This window comes from Temnothorax americanus, unplaced genomic scaffold (assembly GCF_048541705.1).
Source record: "Temnothorax americanus isolate GAGA-0224 unplaced genomic scaffold, ASM4854170v1 Scaffold5, whole genome shotgun sequence".
Lineage (NCBI taxonomy): Eukaryota > Metazoa > Arthropoda > Insecta > Hymenoptera > Formicidae > Temnothorax > Temnothorax americanus.
Window position 1 is genome coordinate 7,989,269 of NW_027509657.1, and position 23,592 is coordinate 8,012,860.

The window sequence follows — 23,592 nt, forward strand, 5'->3', positions numbered from 1 at the left end:
AACAGAATTATAAGCGTAAATGTTATAAGCTGATCGTCCATTACCGGGAGCCTGTCAAACTAGAAAGAAATTTGTGTCATTAAAAAACCGAATCGAAAGGAGGAACTGTGATACGTTTGTTTGGGACTGTTCGGGAATTGATTGTCACTAACGGAGCGACAGTTCTCGTACATCTTTTCATTATGTCTTTCAGTCGGTAGTTTATTTGCTTGAAAGGACAGCCAGCGACAATGGGAACAGATGTTGAGCGGAGTTGTGTTCTGCAGGATACTCGGGGTACTGGACCTGGAAGACAGGACCTGGAAATAAAGGATTAAGATCCTCTTCCGTCTCACGACAGTCGTCGGTGTCTTCCATCTGCATACGTGAACGCTGGTGCCTCGATCATGGCCGTCGATGCGACGTCTTCTCCTCGCATCTTTACCTTACGATTACGTAGGACCTGTTTCGCTGTAAACTGAGGTGGCGTTACGCGACGACGAATCTTTTTCATTATCTCAACCAGAGATTCTTTCGCGATAAATTACCGTTATGTTGCCTTGTCAATAGACTACACGCCCATTCCACAGCGGTATCTTTCTCAGCGTAATGCCACCTCTTTCATAACATTTCTCGCGGCGACACGCAATAGAGACGACTTTTTTTCCTAATGCCAATTGTACCCTTTTCAAAAACATCGCGCGCGCGCGAATAAATCTTCTCTAATGTCTACATTAATATTTTGCTCATTTAAACTGTAAATCTATCGGGGAGAAACGAAATATATATATATATATATATATATATATATATATATATATATATATATGGTCTTAAAACCATCCCCCTTATACGAATAACGTATCATGCATATTCTGTTGACGTTCTTAAAACTTCATCTTCAATTTTATTTAATGTTATTTATAGCTTGCAATATTTATGCGACAGCTTAATGGGCATAGGAAAATGTCGACGAAAGTCATCTGTACGCGGGTTGTCGTGAGCAAGGGTGGTAACAATGATGATGGGAGTTATCGCGAGGGGTGCCGATTCGACTATCCCTTACATAGTCTCACCATTAAGAAGACATCAAAGTTAAGTGAGGCAGCAGGTTGTGTGAGGAACGAGTAGCACAAACAGGCGAATCGGCGGATCTCGTTCGTGGCTAGGGTCAACAAGAAATCACTCTACGCCGGCGAGACGCGCACCAATTTGGCGAGCGGTGTCGGCAGAGATGCGGGGAAAAGAGAAATAAATAAATAAAAAGAGAGATCAAGGGGGAAATGCATCGCGATCCACTGCAAAACGTAGCCGGGACGAGTTCGACTGCTTTCTATTGAAAATGGAATTCGGTGACACACCGAAAGCCGAACCTTGGACGAACATCTCGGAATGACTTCCTGTCGGTCCGAAGGTTGACCTTCGATCTGATGGGCCTGAAGGGGAAATGGTGGTAACAGGCCGTGTGGTACTCACCTCATATTGATGAGATACTGTGCCAACGCCACGGCGTCCGGGTTCCCGGTTATGGTGATCGTGCGGTCCGTTGCTCCGCCCTCCCTCTCCTCGCAATTGCTGATTCGGATCATGGCGCCGGAGATCTGACGGATCTCGGCGATCTTGGTACCGCCCTTCCCGATGATGCAACCGATCAGCTCATTTGGCACGGTCATCTCATGCGTCTGATTGTTCGCCGCCGGTTGCTGTCTGTTCGTGTTGCTCGTACGTAGCTGGCTTCCAGCCAATGCGGCTAACGCTACGCGACCATCAATTGCGCAAATATTAGAAAAGTTCTTTCCCGAATCTCAGCATAGTCGTTAATTGAAAAGTACGAAAAAAGTTGCCCTTTTACAGAACTAGATAATCGATGAGGCAAACGGAAGAAATACGTTTGTATAAGGCTGCTCCCGATAAATTAGTTGCATTGAAGTTAAATTCCAGTTTAACTGATACTATCGTTATTTCCTCTGCCTCTTTTCCTCTAGTTCTGCTCTAGAACTCCAATAAACCTTAACTAATGTTTGTGGGAACAGTTCATAGATAATTTATGTAACTTCTCATTGCGGTATACGAACCTGTTTTAGTGTAGATCTTATTGTTAGTCGATAAAGTTTGTTCGTACAAGAAGAATTTATTGCGATACCATAAATATTGACTATCAACATAGTTTTGAAATTGACGATGTTGAAATTTGTATTTCAACAAATATTAATTGCTACGCATCCAATTGCTTAATCAATTGCGGTTAATTATAAAAAATATCGAAATAGATGAAAAAATAATCAATCGTAAGAAAATCATCGTAATACGTAAACTTGCTTTTTTGCAATCCCAATGATCGACAGATAAATACCACTCGACATCACATGATTACATACCACAATGAAGATAAAGCGAGATAAAAGAATAACATCGACAAGATACTTGCCAATTTATGGATTTCTCGAAGACATGTATTGACTTACCTGCTGGGTTAAGACCACCCGTATTCGCCGGTGTGGCGAGACCCCCGAGGCCTAAGGCTGCCAGTCCAGCCAAAGGATTGCTACCCAGTTTGCCCATCTGCAACAACGACGAAGAGATCCATCGTTCAGAAATTGGGGAACGGGGGGGGGGTAGGGGTCCGCGGGCGTCGGACAATCACTTGGGGTGTGCTTAAAAGGAGTTTGGGGTTTACGACGACACCGAGAAATATATCTATGTATGCCTGAAACATGTTCGCCACCTCGCGCATCACGCTCGAGGATCTCCGATTGCGAGCAAGAACTCTTAGCTCAGGGGCAGCCTCGCTGAGAGAGAACGTTCGGTTCTATGTGAGAAGGGGGAACGGGGATATCTTCCGCACGCAATCGACGATTCAATTCGACTATCCCGGACTCATCCCCTCGTGACGTACTCGTGATCAACGCCTCGTCCCGACTTCCTGGGACCGGTCCGACAACTTCCTCATAACGGACATTACGATGGCCATTCGAGCGTACCGTTTTCAATTACACTTATCGACCCAGAGCAAAAACTTTAATATAGCAAATAGATAAGGTTTTAACGCGCGCGACGATTATTTTTACTTCTCTTAGGCGGAAAGATTTGATTGATCGTTAAAAATAATCTTGGCGTATATACGCTATCTTTCCGTGGTAATAAATTCTTAATCCAATACAGGAACTATTGTAGAATAGAACGAGATTGGAAAAAACAAGAAGACATCCTAGCAACAATCAATATTTAAGAGAAGGTAGTTACTAAGCTTCAGTTCAAACGCTTGTAAGAATTCCGTTGCTCGATTTTCAAGCATTTTGAAGTCCAGGCCATACTGTGACTATACCCGATCTAGTTTGGGAATATCATTTTAAATTTTAGTTTTTATTTTTACAACAGCATAATTCGTCGAAGATTCCCTCCATCCCGCTTCTGACGTCACAACGTATACGGAAATTGAAGTGAGTAGAACCACCGTCTACCAGTCGCCGCCTTAAGCAGTCTACATTCCACGCATTAATCGCAGAAACAGAATCTCGCATGCCTCCGAAATGCATTAAATTGATAAAGAGTGATATATCCCGTTGCTCTGGGAGGATAAACGGCACGCGGAACGGCCGCCGATAAGATAAACTGTCGCGTTGCGTTACTTCGAAAATCGTGGCAGAAATTACTTAGGGATAGCTTGATGAGGAAGGGGCGCTCAGAAATTACAGAAAGAGAGAGCGAATGAGCACGGAGAGAAAAAGGATGCGTGTATCCTTGTACTCTCGTGATACCGTTAAATCACGCGAAATGTAACGCAGCAATTCTCTTCGCATCTACCGTTTCCACATTACAATTACAAATACTTACATGAAGTTTAGCATCATTTTACTTGCAACAAAAAAGATTTTATCGCATTTCATCAAGTATAATCCACTACGACCCTATTAACGACATGTTGCAGTTACTATTATAATATAATGTAATTAAGAAATAACTAAATATTCTAACTTTAGTCGTAAATTACTTTGAGTGACTGCAATAATTATTTAGTGAGCATTAAAACGAGCTAATCGTTTGAAGCAAATACAAAATGTTTAAAGAAAAATTGTATCTAATTACTAATAATGATATATTCTATTTTCATTTTTAAAAAGGATGAAATGAAAGGAAGACGGAAAGGATGGGATGTATGTATGTATTTCGTGTCCTTAACGAATGATAATACTTCATTCCCTATATCACTGTTGTTATCTAAACTAACTTATGTGCAAAGTTTCTAAGCGCTGTTGCACTGTATGAAATATATCTTAATTTTAATATAGGTATATCAAGATGATGCATATATATATGTATAGCATCATTAATACAACATATTATCTTAAAAAATTTTGTATATCCACATATTCTACGTATATATCATAAATATAAACATAATATATGTATATATCTACATATATAATACACAAAATTTTTGTAAATATAACTGAAAAATATTCTATATCCGCTGAGTTATTTAATCGCATATATTTTCAATAACTGGAAATTCAAGAAAAGAGGCTTGTGTGTGTGTGTGTGTGTGTGTGTGTGTGGATCGTCTACGGTCGATAAATTATCTGAAAAATATTAAAGGTCTAGTCACGAATATGTAAACGCCTCCTCTCGTAGACGAACCGTCCCGACGTGATCTCTAATGTGTTTAAATGGTGGAAACGTAATGTACAGGGCAGCCCACCCTTACACGAACTCGTCGCTGACTCTTAGCTAAAAGAGTGCCGGAAGCCATGCTGTTCTAAACAGGATGCCAAGAGGACAATGAGCAACTCAGGATGGAGGAGGAGAAACGAACAAAACGTAGCGCGACAAGAACGATATTAAATGTGTGTACATGTATTTATGCCCGTGTATGTGTACGAAAAAGATCTTATCTTTTTTATTTCTCGCGAAGTTGAAGTTTAACAGAGGTCTACAAATTTAATATAAATAAATGCAATTGGTTGCTATGTTGAATAGATCGGCATGTTATAAATAATTTATTTTACTCAGCAGTTAAAAGAAAATATTTTTCAAAGGCATTTTTTATTTTAATTGAAACACTCGAAATAAAAATATTTTACCTAAATAATATAGCATGTTAAATTTAAATTTCATATATTACTATTTTTATTGTTTATTTTATTGTCTAAATATTTGATAAAATTGTGATACGTACATCATAGTATAAAAAATAATGTTTAACCTTTTTTATAATTTTAGTTATCTGCGGAAAGTTCGTAATCTGAATAAGTCTTGTAAATCATTTTAGATCTGTTAAAAGCAAAAAAAATCTTTTAAATGTAATTCACAATATAAAATATATAATTAAATTAAAATTCCACAAAAACTCAACAAAAAGATGGACAATTATGTTCAATATAAGAAGCGAGAAATAAATATTTAGAAACAATTACGCGAGAACTAGATTAGAATCTTGAATACGTTTTTTCCTATGATCTCGAGTCTTAAAGGAAGTTTGGTTGTAACCGGATAAGAAAGTTACTTTTGAGGAGAGCAGAGAATTATTTCTTATGAAAGTGAGACCGTATAGAGATAAACAGAAACAAAAACACAAAATCGGACAGTATATCAGGAGAAGAAGCGTAGTAGTAACCGTGTACTGTAAGCCGTAAAGAGTTCTTCAAGCAGACTGAGAAACTGAGAAAGTATTAAAGATGGGATCGTGAAAGTAGATATAAAGCGCAATAGTAATAATATATCTAGGTAATCTACCTCTTTTCGTGCCACGCATGCATGTCCTTGTTCGTTTGTGATTTTGTCGTAATTAATTATTTCATCGCTTCTACCGCTTCAACCCCACCCTTTCAGCCACGTCTCTCGAAGTTAACGGGCAATAAGAGAGATCAAACAGGATGAAAGGAAGAAAAAAAAAATAAAAGAATTGGTCAAGCCGCAATGTATCTGAGGATAATAGGACGTATTATGGTATAGACACTTTCCTCCTTATCGCGCATCTCGTGTTCGTTCGTTTCGTTTCCGGGTAGCAAATCGGACTCGAGGAAGTCGGGCTCCGTGTCGGACGTCGGTCGTTGAAGAGCGCACAGAAAGAGAAGATAGGACAGAAAGTAAGACACGACGACACGCCATCCTGATAATGCTTTATGAAAACATTTGGTCGATCTCGAAAGTTTCGTCGCGCAGAAAATTCGATTAAATATTACAAATTTTCTATTTAAAAAAGTACTTCACGGAAAATAAACAAATTTCAATGTAAATCAATGAATTGGAATACCTACATAGAAAGCGAGTAATTTTGCGCAAAATTTAATTTACGCTCACATTTTCAAAGCGTATGAAATTTATCAGAATTATTTAATCATAATAAAAGACAGAAGATTAAAACCAGATCCGACAATCTGATATTCTGATATTGATAACCAAATGTGAAGACACAAAACAACCTTTTTACTAAATTAAATTACCAACCGAGTTATACCATATACATATAAATATAATGTAAAAAAAAACGTAGCAAAGAGAGTAAACTGTCGTAATTAAAAGAATGATGTGGCGCGTACTCGACCAATGAAATTTCCTATCGCGTCACGAGAACGATCCGATTGATCATACGGGCATTTATCAGGGTGACGTTTCATGGCATCTGCCGATCGATCGGCCGGATGAGTGAATTTTCAAAGCACTAGCATAGTAGCTCGAAATTAGAGCGTCGGCTATTTGGTGATTTTGGCCTCCTCATTGATCGCAAGCCGTTCGTGGAGACTTGTAGCGGTAACATCTGGGACCTTCTATACGTCTCTCTCTCACTCTCTCCCTGACCGAATCCAACGACAAGCCATGACGAATCCATTGTGCGACCCGTGAGCAAGCATTCATGCTAAGCAGGCCCGATCGTTCAGCGCGAGGCTCAGAACAAATCCCCATTTCGCCTCCAAGTTCCTTCCGAGAGAGCGCACAAATTGCCGCTCTCGGACGATGATCGTATCGAGAAAACTGGGCTATTTATCTGCTCGATGCAGTATGTCTGTGCCGAATATATATTATAGAGACCGATTAACTCTATGTAAATATCCTGTATTTTTCTCATCTAAAAATAGATGTAAACAATAAGAGAGAAAAGTAAGATTATATATAAAAGAATAAAAACTGCTAATTGGTAGTTCAATACGATCATCAATGGAACCATATAAATGCAGTAGCTGAATGCACGACCAAAATCTTCAGATACCAAGTTGTAGATGAATACTTTATTAAATTTGAGATCTTGCATCGCCAATAAAAAAGTCGCGAACCAGTGAATTGCTAATATCAAAATAAAATGAAAAGATATTAATCTCAATAAAATTGGAACTGAATTGACAAAAATCAAACTAGATATATCGTGTGTAAATATAATAATTAAAATCAAACATACTAACACAGGTTTTGTTAATTCAATCTGGTATCGGAGCTCATATTACGTCGTACAATTGCACATTTTTAACATAGCATGCATTTTAAAATTTCTCTATGCACTGTGAGAAACGGCAAGCAATTTTGAAGGTGATCAACCCACTACCAAACGCAAGCTTACGAAAGGAGACACGTGTACACAGGTTCAGGTCGAGCTTGTTAAAAGCGTCAGTGAACGTCTATCTAGGACTTAGAAAAAAAAGTAACCCCGAGAGAAAAACATGCACGTAACAGCACGTGCGGATCACATATAAAGCAAAGCTGGCAAGTCTCGCGTGACTTCGCTGATATCGTAAAATCACCAAAAGATATTTGTTCATTCTAAAAATGTAAAAGAAGACAAACTTTCTTCTAAATCACTATTATTAAAATGTGATTCATAGAAATATTCTCTTTTCAATAAATAAAAAAAGGATCGTAAACATATCGTACTTTTGATATGAGAAACCTTCCAACAGGAACTAAGTAGCAAAGTAAATTCTAGTCGCGTTGGAAGTTACTATTAAATATAATTACAGCATGCCTTATTTCGTTCCACCATGTTATGTCTAATCAGATGTTGCTACAGTCGAAGTCACGCGACTAGAAAACATGAGGGTTTCGAAGGTATGTACGGTCAGAGCTAATAGTGCATCAGGATCCTTTCGATCGCATCTTCACGCAATCGAAGCCAACTTGCAGGATATGCAACACGAATATTCCTGGACAGAAAGCTCAAGACCGTACGGGGATATCGAGCAGAAAGCCAAGGTATTGATGCATATACGCGGAGGGAGACAGAAGACAGTAAAGAGTTTCAAGAGGGAGAGGAGACCAAGTGACCTAGATAATAATGAAATATATTGATAAATATATTATGAGCTTCCACGGCATTTGACGAAAATTGAAATAATCTCGAATTCAGAGTCACATTGAAATCAGTATATTGTTTACCGTTGTTCAATGACCAGCGCTATCTAAACCATGTATTAGCTTCGAATGTAATACATAATGCACCTCGAATTATTGTCCAAAATGTTCCATCACTGAATCTTAAATCGACTTACAATGTTCATGCTCACTACAGCCAATACATATTCAGTACATTCATTTTAATAAAACTAACTAAGCCACAGGAAAGATCAAGACTTCCACGTTAATCTATCAATTTCTCACAATTACCGCGCTCTTTCGCCTTTAACGAAAGCCACAGTGTTTAATCGCTGTTGCAACAAGCGAGTAACTGCACGCTTGACCATTCGTTTATCTATAAAACTTTCTACCCTCCCGATTGCGCATTAACTTAACCGCAAATTAATCCCACTAATACCATGAACAAGCGTAGATTCGTTGCGCAAGTGATTTCTCTTTCTCAACTACTATGTAAAAAAACATAATAAATGCAAATATTGAAACATATTGTAAACGAATAAGAAATATCAACTTAACTGCGATAATATTGGCCTTTCAGATGTCTCTATGTTCATATTTTCAGTTAAAATTATCTAGTTTTCTAAAGAAACAAATTACTATGTTTTTCCGTAAGCCATCTCTGTCACTTTTTTTCGCGATTATTCCAACTTTGAATCATCTACCGAGGTTGCCAGTGAAGTTGAAGTTTTGCCGGATATATTAAGGATTACGTACAGTGAGGAGACATTGAACCAAAAGAGTGTATCGATTTTTTGGACAAGTGGAACGGAAATCCATCGTATGTATATTGTTACCCTGGTGATAGCCAGGTTGGTGATCGAGAAAGGGTATGGGAGAGGGTGGAGCACGAAAAACAAAAGACTTACGGCGTCTGCCACGAGGTGTGCGGGCGGGAGGGCTGCCTGCAAGTGTCCACTCTTCAGCAGGGGGTCGGCGAGGCCTGCCACGCTGGCGTGTAAGGGGCTCGGGTGGAGAGGATGATGGGGGGTTGTAAGATGGGCCGTGGATAGGAGCGGGTGCCCGTGAGAAGCGGCGAAGGCCGAGGAGGGGTGGGCCGCGAAGGGCGAGGTCGTCAAAGTTTGGGTATTCAGCGAGGGCGGAGTGTGCCCGGTAGCGGGCGCGGGCAATGGTAATACTGTACTTACGTCCGAGTGGGCGGGCACCGCGTAATTACCCTGGATGGTGTAGGCTTGCCCACCAGCCAGGATCACTGGCCCACCGACTTGGGGTTTGGGGCGATAAGGGATCGTGGCACCTTTGGGAGGGGACTGAAACAGAAAGAAACACACACACGAGTGCGAATACACCAATCGAGCCGTTACATTTGATATAGCATCCGCGGTATCATAAAAAAAATGGCCCTTTTATTCTATTAAAGTCAAAAAATGATGACTCAGTCCACGAGAGTCGCTTTATAACCGAAAACTTCAGCAGCGAGAGATACATACACCGCGTCGCTCAGAAGAAATTTATAAATAATAATAAAAAAAATGTAATTAAAATTGTTATTAATGCTCATTTACTCTGGACTTTAGTAGGTTAATCTCATTTATCATAATTCAGTAAAATTGTTTAAACGTGTGCAATCATTCTTTTAAGATTAAGTCAATATAGTACGAAATATCGCATTTAAGTTTTGAATGTTGGTGTAGTTACTATTTGTCAGCAGATCAATAACTATAAACGTTTCTAGACATGTACTTAATGGAATCAATGGCACGCTCATGAATGATTACGATTACGTAAGTTGCTTTCGGCTATATAGTCTTTCCGGACGACAATTTCTATAAAGTCAAGTATCAAAGGGCGAACTAGAAACAAAGAGACATAGATCGACCGTCGCGAGGTCGCAAAACAATGGTACGTACCTCTAGCATAACGCAGCAGATATGGTATATGCATTGCGTGATCGCTTCGCTGGTACCGGATATGGTTACTGCACGTTCCGTCGAATTAGGCAGCATCTCAGAAGCGACTTGGATAGAGGCGCCAGTGACCTCCCGAATTTCTTTGATCTTGGAACCACCCTTGCCGATCAGGGAGCCGCATTGCGAAGCGGGAACGATCAGTCTGAGTGTGATGGGCGGCCTCGATACACCACCACCGCCTCCGGCACCGCCACCCTGAATGTCGTGAAACTGGGAGCACCACTCCTCGAACTTCTTGCATATCAGCGTGAACGCCTTGAAGATCGAGTTCGTCGGCCCGGTGACAGTCACTATCCGTTCCGGGCAGGAACCATCGGAGATATTGATTTTCGCGCCGGACTATGTTAAGTGAACGGAAAAAAGTATTACCGATCATGGGTCTTCGTATATATGTATATAAATATAAATATATATATATATATATATATATATATATATATAATTATTTTTAGCTTCCAATATTCGATAATCAATGCCGGCTATTCTGAGAGGTCAAGTTAGTGTGTATTAGTGAAATAATGATTAAAGTAGAAAACAAACTTAAGAGAGAGACATGTAAATGTAATCTGTCCTTGACAATTGAACCAATCGTAAAGCACTAATAATAATTTACATGCTTTCACGTAGAATATCATCTTGTGATACGATTACACGTAACTCTTTTTTTATTGTCAAAAACTTAGAAGATGTATTTCGCAATAGGAATTGATACTTACTTCTTCACGGAACCTCTTGACGATCTCTCCTTTTTTTCCGATAATGCTACCAACTTCCTGCAATGAAATAAGAATATTACGTTAGTTTACGTGTCTTTAAGATCTTAGTACATACTAAACTCGATAACACAAACGCACGTACGCATAATTACTTAATGCCCTGAATAATGCAGAATTGTCACTAACTCTGCCGATGAAATAAAAGGACGTTATATAGCGCGATATTGTGATATTAGTTATTTATTATAACATAAAAATATGATTGGTACAATACAATCGTATATCGGTTATCAATCGATAATGATAATCATAGAACATATTTTAAACGCGTTTGTCAACAGATATTTAATGCACAATTTTACTAAATATATTGATATCATCACATTTTGTGATTGTAAATGCGAGATATATGACAAAATTGGCACGCAAGCCTATAATTAGTACACATAAGTAGCTGATGTCCACTCAGACTTCGCGTCTACCCTGATACCGTCTGACCTCGGACGTCACTGTTACTTCCGTAGCGACCACAGCGCGGGTATATTCCTGCGCTCTCTCTAAACTTAGATGATGTCTCTCGGACGAAATGCCAACGTTCCTAGCGACGTTAACGAGTTTCGCATATCTCGCGCTATCGGTTTATCGTCCCCTGGTTTAAGAGGATCAAAATTTCATGTATTGAGACAGGCTCGCATGCTACCTCGGCACATCTTATCCCCGTGAACGAAATCGCGTGCCAGTGTTCGTGCACCAGTGCGAAGTCGCAAACTTGTGAATATGGGCCGCGACGCTGACCCTAATTAGGGTTTATACACTTTCATAGTTCCGCCGTTCGTTCCGCGCGAGCGGTAAACAAATCAACGACGGCGACAGTCGTGAATTCCTATTGACGTACCCAAGGTAGCTAGCGCGATCGGACAAGCGTCATCGCCGACGAATTAGATGCACGCCGAAGCAAATATAGCCGGAACAAGAAGACAGCGAGACGATGAGGGAAGAGGGCTTGGCGACGCGCCAGACACGAGGGTCAGACGACGATCGACGAAATCCGCAAGATTGCAAGTCCTCGAGAGAGAGAAAAAGAGAAAGAGAAAGAGAGAGAGAGAGAGAGAGAGAGAGCAGAGCAGATTGTGTCAAGCCGCGTTATCAACCTAGGACAGTACGTCATGGCGGCTCCTGCACGGACGTCGTTTCCGAGAGCTATGTATAACCACGACGCTATACCGGTCAATAGTTTCAGCGCAGCCTACTTTTATAAAATAAGATTAAAAGTTTTCCGATGTTGTCCTACTTCTGTAAATATACCGTATCGCCATGAGAGGTGGAATAAAGCGCAGAAGATATAGAGTGAATAATATAGAGTGGCATATGGAATTAAACAAAATTCAGCTTTATGTCAAGTCTTATACGACGTCTTGAACGCTAATTTCGATTCGAGAAGTACCAGCGAAACACTAAGCATATAGTTCTAACTATATAGTAAACGACAAGTGACAGCGACAGAAAGTCTTTTCGAGCTACGCGTTTGTCACGAGGATTAAAGTCTACTTTACTGAAGTCTGTTTTGAGGATACAAAGACGGTGTAGCAAAAATTAGACTCTCGAGTTGCTCTATGATTGCAGACTGGAATGATTCCTGAAGGCTCGCAAGTATATGACCGGTTGGCCGATGGCCCTGGCCGGCGTCCAAACCCCGCTGGAGTCCAGAGATTCGCCAAAAAGCTCAAAACAGAATACACTGGCAGCGAAAAAAGCAAGAAGAGGCAGGCGCGTCCTTTTTCCCCCTTGGGGTGTTTGGAGATCATTAATCGTCATCTCTCTCACAAAACTATTGAATTCAACAGGCGAAGCTGGATGGAGAGATTGGTGCTACGTGGCCGGGACGGAAAGAAAATATTTGGATAACGCAGGTACGAGTCGGCTCAATAGATAAGCTTGGACCCTAGCCAAATATTTACGTCATAATGATATCGCAAGATCGGAGACGCGGTAGCGGCCATGACATTGTTCAACGATACAATACGGGAACGATATCGTTTAATGGTGGAAACTAAAATGGACTCTTGCTGCTGTTGTTCGAGAAATTGGTAGAAGATAAAGATGAAATTGCGATTGCAATTTTTGAGCCATATTTATAACGCTTCATTCTACTGGCGGGATAGTTAAAGACTAGACGAAAGAGTATTCCTCGTAAAAGTTAGCAAATTTATTTGGCTGAATTATTTTACTGAATTATATTGATTTATGGATATCATACTTATGGGGATGAGTCACCGGGACCGTGCCATCGGAAGGATAATGGAATCATGATAATCCGCAATGCACCGGCCGATTGGCTTTTGGCCCTGGCCGGTGTCCAGTCTGCCCCAGAAGATCACGGTGCGTGCTCCACCGGCAGACATAATGCCTCTCCGGCCAAAAATGCGGCTAGACGTATTTATTTCGCGCGAAGGAGGCTGCTCGACTATCCATTTACCCGTTTGCAGAGCTCCCAAAACGAGTTTTGCAACACGCGCGACCACGGCATTGGCGAGCTGAGTAAAGAGGCGCATAATTAATAAACGTCCGTGAGATCAGCGTGTCCGCCACGTCCGAATTGTAACGTTAACGCGACGATCCGAAGACGTTCTTCATTGCTTGATTTATTGTATCGAAGGTATTGTTATCAAGATGTGATAATATGTTACGGCTGCATTCGAAGAGCGCGCTATTAACGTTATTGCATCGTTCTATCTTTATCGCTCATTAGATGCAAGACAAGGATGGAATAACCAAATAAAAAGCGCTAATAGCGCGCTTTTCAAATGCAGCCTAAGAGAAAAAAAGAAAAAAAATTAATTACTTGGAATGATCTGCCAAAGGCGCGACATAAAATATATGTACAATTAAATTACAAAAGCGCTAGATGAATCTTAAATGTTTAGTTTACAGACAATGTTCTGTTAAAATAATAACAAATGTTATCAATTAACAAAGAAAAATAGTCACGTGAGATGTCCGTAACCTTATAATTGGATTAGTCTCGTAATAAATGTAGGTACGCGTAATTAGGTAAGAGGTACTACTTTCCGTCATTAATCTTCAAACGCGAGTTGATTCTTATATCCTGCTGTAACTAAATGCAGACACCTCGAAGAAAAAAAAACAACACGTTGACGAGGGGACGAACCCCTAAATACGTAGTCGACGTATCATCGTCGAGACGTAAAAATGTGGGTATAATGAGATTTGCTACGGCAATATTTTTTCGTACCGAGGACACAGTGGTTCATTTAAAAGAGAGAACCAGATTCAGCTGAGGGCTGACAGAATGTCGGGAAACTCTCTAAAGAGATCGAGAGAGCTCGAGAAAGATGTATCACCGGATGAGAGATTGAACCTCACGCGCGCATTTAGGCGGCTGAGTATCGTTCAAACATGCATCAGGAATATGCAATAATTTCTATGTCGCATTGCACTTTAGCACGAACTTATACGCTCTCACGCGCTCGCGCGCGTGTGCGTGCGCGCGCGCGCGGCGTAAACTATTCTCTTAATACTTCTTAGCTCTTTCTCTCTTGTCAAAATTCCTTTCCATAATTCAGTTTAATTACTTCCGAAATTCACCGTCTTAAAAAAATTCCAATGCTTTAATTGCCGTGTTATTTAAATCGCTCGCGTACAATCCGATTGGATTAAATAAAATCTATTTAGTCTCGAGCTGTTGGAAAATCGCTGAATTTAGCAGCCGTGTCCACCGCACTAATACCCAAAGAGCATTAACAGCGAATTGTAAAACTTGGCAGATGTACGATCGCCGGCGAAAAGATCTACGCATCGAAAGGGACATCGACGTCTAGCTAGGCGCGATTAATTACCGAGACGGTGGACAAATTACTCGTGCTACGATGGTATTGCACCTCGTGCACGATAATTAATTACAAGCAGAAACGTTGGTAGGTGACGCGTTCCTAAAACGAAGATAGATAGACACCGAGTACAGGTGAAATAAACTTTGACACTTGTCCCGTGAAAGACCAGCGCTCCGCAGAGCAATTTTTTTGCAGAAATTCCGTCTCGCGATAATCTCGTAGATGACGTAATTAATATACGCATCGAATTACATTTCACGGAAAACTTTCACTTTCAAGCCGCAGAGGGTGAACTTTTCTGAAAAATAATTAAGCTCTCCATGAAAACTCCCTCTTTTTAGAATACCTATATTTTTTAACGTAAATTAGCTCGTAAAATTCTCAATTAAAAAATATGTATGTTAATTAACAAATTATTAGTAATCATTGACTGTAATCATGAGTTTTTCCGGAAAAGATCGATTTCACAGACCGAGGATTAACGGTTCGTAATAGGACAAGACCGCTAACAAATCGGATCTTTCACCGAAAATGACTGACAATGAAATTTCAGACAAAGGTATCCATAACGTGTGCCAGTACTGCAAATGTCCGCATAGGGAAGACGCAATATGCAGGGCAAAAAGTTGAGGCGCATAACGAAAATTGCTTTCGCCGATGACCACCACGGGTGCTCCTCTGCCGCTTGTCATCGCAGAGCTGAAACGTACGTTCGTGTAATTGCTCTCTGCTTCATTCCCGCGCACGAACTTTTCAATGATTGTCCCTTTTCCCGGTCTTTCAGCCCACCAATCGAAACTCCGCATGAGAATCTCTCTTTGAATATTCTTGTAAGAATCAAAGAATCATCAAAAACGTCCTTACAGATCTCCCCCAATATAAGTTCGATAGTCACGATTTCAATGAACAGACGACGTTTCCTATCGCCAAAGAGTCGATTCTTCCTAACTATTTGCAATGAAATTTGTACATACGCGATACGTCTTTATCGCAGCGAAGATTACTTTCAAATTTATTGGCCAAGGATGCGGTAGTCATGCAACTCTCCACGTCGCAAATTCGATTGCTGCGTAATACCTAGTGAACCTCGATGCAACATAAATCTGATTTGTGGCGCTCAATGCCGCAAGGCACGCAATACTGAAAAATGATATCGACAATTGGGGTAAATGCTGATTTCTCATCGTTTTGCATAGACAGAAATTCCGATCTCGTCGGAAAGCCGGCTGATAAAAAATCTGTATACAAGTTACCCTGTGAGACACCCTGTGCACGAAGATCGCAACGTAGTTTACGCGAAAAACAACAACCTCGGATTCTTGGTATTGCGTCAAACGCTCGCTACGCTTCAGGCTACATTGTATACCTCATGCGCGGTCAAACGTGATTCCGATGAGCATCGCCGATGCGGCCGATGATGCGCTCTACTCTAAGAGACTGCAGGATGTTCAATTCACTTTTCAGTGGAAAAGATCGCCAAACGTAAAACGTAACGACAAATAGCCTTTAAGACACCTCGATAGCGGGCATTATCTCAGCCCACACGATTAATTCTTACGCGCTTTATCGCAAGTGAAACTTATTTCCTGCAGATGAAACTGATAATGACTTTGATATAACAAAGAACGCTAATAACGTCGTAACTCCGGAATCTTATCTCTTCCGCGCGTTCCCGTTCTTCGTATCGATTCAAATCTGCGTTGTCGAACACGGTGTCGATTCGTAGAAATCAATTAAAAAAAAAGTTGTTGGAGACCAGATGCTCCGCTATATTCTAGTTGCCTCTATGTAGGTATGCGAATAGATGTCAGGCTGATGTAAAATAAGCTCGGCTTTCCTATTCCGATGAGAAGAATTATGTTACGTGCCAGAACTGCGCTCTCTCTGTGACCAGCCACAATGTGTCGAAAGGCGCGGTCCGGCCTCTCGTAAATAATTCGCAGTAATTGTCAAAAAGAGAACACTGTAAGTGACAGTGAGGACCGCGAGTGACGCGTCTGAGATTTATCATCGCCACGCAAGCTAAGCAATTATACCTCTGTCTTGGGACTCCGGCAAATACGCGTTATCGCGGTTATCCAGAGTGTGACGACCGACGGCGAGTGCTTAGATATTTTCACGATCGCCGCGTTAAAATACAATTTAAGCGAATGAAATACAATCAATCCGAAACATATCAATACGCGCCGACACGTTTTGCCAAAAATAACTAGCATGCCTTCAATATATATATATATATATATATATTTTTAACCGATACTCGCAAATCGTCAAAAATCATGCGCTCAGAAATGGGATACGAACGATAAATGTGATTTATTCTCCGAGCCAACGCGCCTCTACAAACGGATATCAGTTGATATCCAGTGGGAGGTTGTTTGATACCACGAGATTTTGAACGTACACATATGCGCGCACGTACACGAGTTTTCCGCCCTCGATAATGCATTATCTTATTACCGTTGCTTCTCCAATTTCATAGCCTAACGAGACACGCGAGTAATAATCTCAAATGTATAAAAAAAATTCTATTCATATATCTATATTCAAATCATCGAACGAATGCAAAATAACGTGAAAATTATTGAAAAATGTGTACGTAAAAAGGCATTGAAACTCGTAATATAAAAATGTGCGTATTAAGAGAGACATTAAATTACTCGTGCAATTTCCTATAAAACGCTTAACGTTCTGCACTTTGGATTAGTCGAGAAAAAAAAGGAGAATGCACGCGGAACAAACCAAATGAGTGACGCTAAAACGCGCGATAAACATGCCCGGCGATTCGGAACGCCGGCCGGTTTAAAACTCCGATTAAACGTGCGTACTCGATTAAATAAGCTCGATGAAATTATTTTGCGCCGAGATATAACGGGTGGCTTACTTTGCCCTGCATAATCAGGCGGATGGTCAGGGTGACCGAGGGATCATCGTTCAACACCGGCTTGTTGTCCATGCCGTCCATTGCGTGATCGCGGATCTTGTGGCTTCGATCGGAGACCTTCTCGACGTTCGCGGAGAGGAAGGACGCGGAGGAGGGCAAGGAGGACAGGGGAGAGGTTAGGCGAGTGATTTTGATCGGGGGAGTCTCGGGGGACGTGCTCCTCAAGCGCTCCCAGGTAGTCTCGGTCCTCGTACTGAAATCAGAGAAACATCTGGGTTACGAAACCATCGTGCATGCGTATACTAATTGTTTTTTCTTTTCTTTTTTGTTATAGAACACGCTTTTAAATTTCGGCAGGAAGGATCTTTTCGTTTTAATCGACACCCTTTGCGTCTTGAAAAGATACGAGATGTTATTCGAACAATTCGTATACGGTCGCGCATTTTATCATTGTAAATTATTATTACTTATTCGTTCATTATTTAATTATCCGCTATTCGTTATTCACCCTTTTACCGTCGGACTACAGAATGCCGTCAGTCAACCTCCTTTTCAATCACAATCACGATACACGTATAATATCGATCGTGATTGAACGCTGCATGCATAAACCGATGATGAAATTTGTACGTTTGATTTATGCGACACGAGAGATTATCGTGGTGGAATTTATTTATTTATCGGGGCGTTGAATTCACACGCATAGAAATAAGTGGTTTGAAGTGGACTACGGGATTAGCATAACAATAGTGCGCGGCCGAGGAGCGGCGATTCCGGGAATGCGATATACCACTGTATTAACTTATGAGTCCGTTGGTGAGTCCGTGTGAGATTTATGGAACTCTATATATACTAATAAGTCCATGCAACATAATCAAATAGTTTTATGCGCAAAGCTCCGCATTCCTCTCATGCTTTATTATTTTATTCATCAAACGAAGCTATTAATAAACCTATCGGACTCATTTTGACCATGCACGTTTCAAAATGTTCAACCCTTTATACAATTATTCAAAATTGTAAAATATAAAGATAAAAAGCTGTAACGTTCGCTCAACATTTCCTTTCCGCAAATATAAAATATAGCGTCATTCGTAACGCTTGTGTGCAGAATCGAGCGAAACAAAACATCAATTTCGCGGTTCACGGTCAATCTCGTTTTGGCGCGATGCACCTTCGCTCGTCGAATCGGCCAACGAAGATAAAGTTTATCGTCACAAAAGAAAGAAAGAAGGAACGCGCTCGACGATTCTTCACGGAGTTCACCGCGGCGGCGGGCACTCGATCTCTTTATAGCGACGAGCATTACGTACGGAAAAAATGCGAAAATTTTCGAGATATTACACACAAAAGCGTACAAATATTTACAATATAAATTATTTTCTAATTAATCCCATGTCGAGAATATAAAATGCCGTTTACGAGGAAGCCGGTTAAATGAGAAGAAATACAAGTTTATGTATAAAAATATGCAAGTTTTGTAAGCTAATTTCAATTCCTTACACATATCACGATGATGAAATAACACGGAAATACTAATACATTTGTCGACATTTGAGGAATAACGCGGTTGTAAGGGACAAAAACTGTTCGCGGATGATCGATCAGCGCATTCCGCGGCATTATTTTTCAGCCGACTAACGTTAATTACAACTACTGCCGGTTGTTAAGCCGATCGATAGGCCGCTGGAAACCTGGCCGAGGAGAAGTTCTCCCGAGGTAAGGAGACGTAACGCCGCGCCCCTTCGTACCCCTTCTCTTCAATGAGAGGGGCCCGTACGAGCGCGCGGCGCGAGACAGGTTTGCTCGATCGGTCCGTTACGAGCTACGCAGAACGCGTTTCTGGTTGGGCACATTTATTTCTCGCGCGTACGCACGCACGCATGCACGCGCGAAAATCGGCGACTCACCCACCGCTAAGAAAATTATTAGCGGCAAAAATCTGTCGTTACCGATCGACGAAGAGCAGCGAAGAGGCTCAGAGTCGTAATAAAGTTTACAATTTCTGACGATCGCTTCGAGCAAATAAGACTCGTACAATGATCTCCGGACTTCTAAACCAATCACGTTCTCCTACAATAGAAACTTATATTTGAGAGAAACATATTTTTATATTGAATCTTGAGAATTCTTTCGCAAGATACTCCTGAAATAAAAAATTGCGCGTAACGCGGATCTCGAACGGGTTTATATATAAAGTACGGTACAAAGGATGGAGGACTTATAACATCGCGGATGGAAAGCCGCGACGCGTTTTCTAGGCTGCGTACGTTTATCGCGTTTCACGGACAGCTTTGTGCAAAAGTTTACTCGGTCACTTCGGTCCCAGGCGGAAGTTTCCAAGCGAGTCGTCGCGTCGCACGGAAACTTGCGACTCTCCTATATTAGTTTTGCATCCCCAAGTGCGACGAGATTTCCTGCGTTTTTCGACCCAATTACGTTCGTTACTGTCCCGTGTATCCCGAAAAGGCGCTTGTCGCGGGAAAAAGCTCCTTCATCTCTCCATTTATTTCACGGTCCTTTATTTTCCGCATCCGCCCTCCGCCAATGCAATCGTCGTTAGATTTTTCACGCGAGACAATCGTAACTCAATAATTTACGTCCAGAATATGTCGTTGAATTATGTAGGGATTAAGCGTGTCGGGGGCGGGCGCGGTGTAGGAAATGCAAGAACGTTGTATCGAGAGCGCCGAGAGAGATGCAAGGGCACTTTAGGAAACACAGAGTATATTATCCCTCGTTATAAAATATATCTCTCTATAATCGGCCACGCAGGCGGCGACTCGCCGTCCGTCGTCTCGCTCTACTGCGGCTCGGAATTTAGTGCGATCCGCGTTCCGTTATGCGTGCGTTTAACATAAGTGAAGTTTTAACGACGTTTCGCCAAAAGGCCAATCACACACAGGAGTGGAAATGATTGTTGTTGCGCGGCGCGCGCGCGCGCCTTCTTCTCCCGCAATTTATCGAAATCTCCGGGGTCCACGGGTCGTTGCACGCACAATTGCGAAATGGGCGGATCCAGAGATCTATCCGCAATTTACTTAATCTTATAAAATGTCCCGTTTATAAATGTTGCCAGTTTATAAGCCTCCCTTTCAGATTCGTCGCGAATTCTCCACTCGTGCAAACGAGACAAAGTAAAATCAAGCGAAATTTTTCACGAAATCGTCGCGAAACTTTTCGTCGATTTTTCACTCTCAAGCGAATTCTTTACGCGATGCGAATAGAAATATTAATAAATCGAGATCGACAATGGAAAGCTCTCGAGATGAGACGCATAAGCGTGTCAGCGCAAAATTTTACCGCAAAGTTATACGATTCCTGAGAGAAATAATAGACGAATTTTTACGTAACTCGTAAACCGGTTTTTAAATTATCATAAAGAGTTTCCTGTCATAAAACCGCGCGTTTCTCGTTAATCCCGTAATCCGCAAAATAAAGGATTTAAACCTGATTTATCTCATCTTCAGTTCTCAGTATATAAATACACGAATAGATTCTCGCATTTGAATTTCGACGTTTTACTCAATTTTCTGAATTTTAAACCAGCTCCTAGGTTTCCAACTTTAAGGACTGGGCGCGCAAACAGATATTTTACGTCGAAATAAATTTGAACCTAGCGGAGCAAAAGTGGTGACTTTTCGGTTTAAATCGCGCGATACCGGCTTGCAATCGGGCCGACTGCAGTCACGAAAGGGTCGAAAGAGCAGGATTAAATCCCTGAACACACATGGTTCACCGGTAGCCTATACCATATTGTAGCTAAATATCGTCACTCGATGCAGCACGAAATTCGAACCTTCGAAACTCCCACGTATCGTTCGCGTTTTAAAAACATAAATTTGCACCGGCAATACTTCACCGAGAGCCTTCCTGTTTCTCGCGCTGTGACGCGAGATCCAGCTCCAGACGCGCTTCGAAAAACCGACGTGTCGGAAGATAAAATTCAAATTTGTCCGTCCAACCGTCAACACGAACTGATAATCATTCACAGTCGCGCGCGCGGATTTGCCTCGAATACAAAATTTTCATGTCAAATATATCTCGTTTGTACATCTAAACAAGTATCGAACGTGTGAGAAAATAGTCCTTCGTCATATCGGAAAAAAAAAGAGGAAGCATTTCAGCGCGAAACGAAATACGGAATACATAAATATACACGTTCCACGATATTTCCCTTTGCCTCTAATAGTTTTCTAGATGTACGCTCTCGTACGCGCGTTTAAAATACGAAACACCTTGTACATTTCGGTCTTTGGAATATACGCAATCTACAGGATTGTAAATACAGGATTAAAAGTGCCTTTATATGTAAAGTTGCACGCATATCGGAGCATATTCGAAAAGTGCGCGCTTCCTATCCAAATATTCGCGCATCGCGACTGTCAATTATTCGAGAAACATTGTTACGTTAATTATATCGTTATCGTTACTCGTCAAATATCGATATGACAAACTACGAAATATCGCTTCCATCTGCTTGAACGGTAATTGGCACAAAAATTAAGATTCATACGTTAAGGGCTTTATGCAGTTTTCCGAGTGCAATATAATCGCGTCACCCGGGAAAATCGTCCAATTCCCGAGGATGAGAGTAGCGGCGGTTGTCGTAAATATCAACGGCCATTTCCTTTCGCGTCGCAGTCTAGCGAATACATCTCGATAAGCATCTTAATCCGTTCTCCGTAACCGTCTCGTCGCGCGGGAGAGCATTAATCCCTTCTCGACGTTTTCGACGTCGCGGATCGCGGATCGCGGATCGCGACGGTGACGTCGCCGGTGCGGCGCCAAACGGGGATCGGAGGACGTGCGACGTGCGGATAAAACACGCGACATTGCGTTCGCGTGCCGCGTCGCGCCGGGGAGTGTATCGAGCGCGTGGAAAAAGGCACGCAGACGGCAGAACGCAGATGCACGCGAGCAGAGTCGTCGAGTGTCGTCGACCAGAAGCGGTACAGTCGCGGCAGAAAGCTAAAGGCCTGGGACAGCCCGTTTTATCTCGTCTTCTCCTTCTCCTCCTGGGATCATGCCCGATCAGCGCCGACGGCTGCAGGCCTCCGGTCGCGTCGACTAATCCCGTTCGACTTCTCCCTCTCTTTCCGCTCTTTTGACTTTCAAAGAGAGACTGGGAGATACGTGACGTGTCTCAAACTTCCGGAATCCGATTCGACGAGAGAGAAATCGAACAACGACAACGGAAATCGAGGCGCCGCGCCGTGGCCGTCGCGTCGGATCGGAATAATCGGATCGTCGATGCACCGGTCACATTTCGAGGCGTCGTTTTAATTCGTCTCGTTCGCCGTCTGCGTTACAGATGGTGGTGTAGTCGCGAAAATGATGATCACTAACCACGAGAAGGTTGGGTCAGCCGAAAATCGCGACGCGGTCCGGCAGGTGCTGGTTCGACGACGACGTTGGACAACCACATCTCCCCCCTCCCTCCCTCCTGCCTTCCCGCCGGACGCATATTAGGATAGGAACGACGCGACTGCGACGCAGCGCGGGGAACGAGATAACGAGATTACGAGACGGGTGCCCGCCGGCGTGGGACGATTAATCCGGATCGTCGGTGCGGCCGAATGCACCTAGGGCTTCAATCGGGAGAGCCGATAGCCGATAGCCGATCGTTCGACCTGGCGCCCGCCCGGCCCGCCGTTCCCGTCGCCTCGTATCGACTCGCTCGGCCAACGACTATACGTGCGCCCTGAGAGAAACGAAACCCGTCCCCGTCGCTCGTGCGACGTATGTACGAGAGAGCGCGAGACGGAGCTACGCACGCCGACGCGAAGCTCGTTGAAAATTATCTTTGTTCGGCGGATCGCGTGGCGCGTGCCGGGCCGGCAAGAGCGTCGCCGTCGCCGTCGCCTTCAATCCGACGCCATGCGAGAAGA

General features: G+C 42.2%; 1 protein-coding gene across 7 annotated transcripts in view; it reads right to left on the reverse strand.

Moving 5' to 3' along the window:
- The window catches only part of Mub (poly(rC)-binding protein mub), a 147,701-nt gene that overhangs the window by 21,951 nt on the left and 102,158 nt on the right, over nt 1–23,592 (reverse strand). For 6 of the 7 annotated variants that reach the window (XM_077418604.1, XM_077418602.1, XM_077418601.1 and 3 more), the window contains 6 exons: nt 17,702–17,954; nt 10,967–11,023; nt 10,191–10,589; nt 9,189–9,590; nt 2,445–2,541; nt 1,456–1,735 (listed from right to left, as the gene is read on the reverse strand). In XM_077418604.1, the coding sequence (XP_077274730.1) occupies nt 1,456–1,735; nt 2,445–2,541; nt 9,189–9,590; nt 10,191–10,589; nt 10,967–11,023; nt 17,702–17,782 (1,316 nt within the window). In that variant the 5' untranslated portion in view covers nt 17,783–17,954. The remainder of the gene's footprint in view (nt 1–1,455; nt 1,736–2,444; nt 2,542–9,188; nt 9,591–10,190; nt 10,590–10,966; nt 11,024–17,701; nt 17,955–23,592) is intronic. The other variant, XM_077418603.1, reaches the window with a different exon arrangement.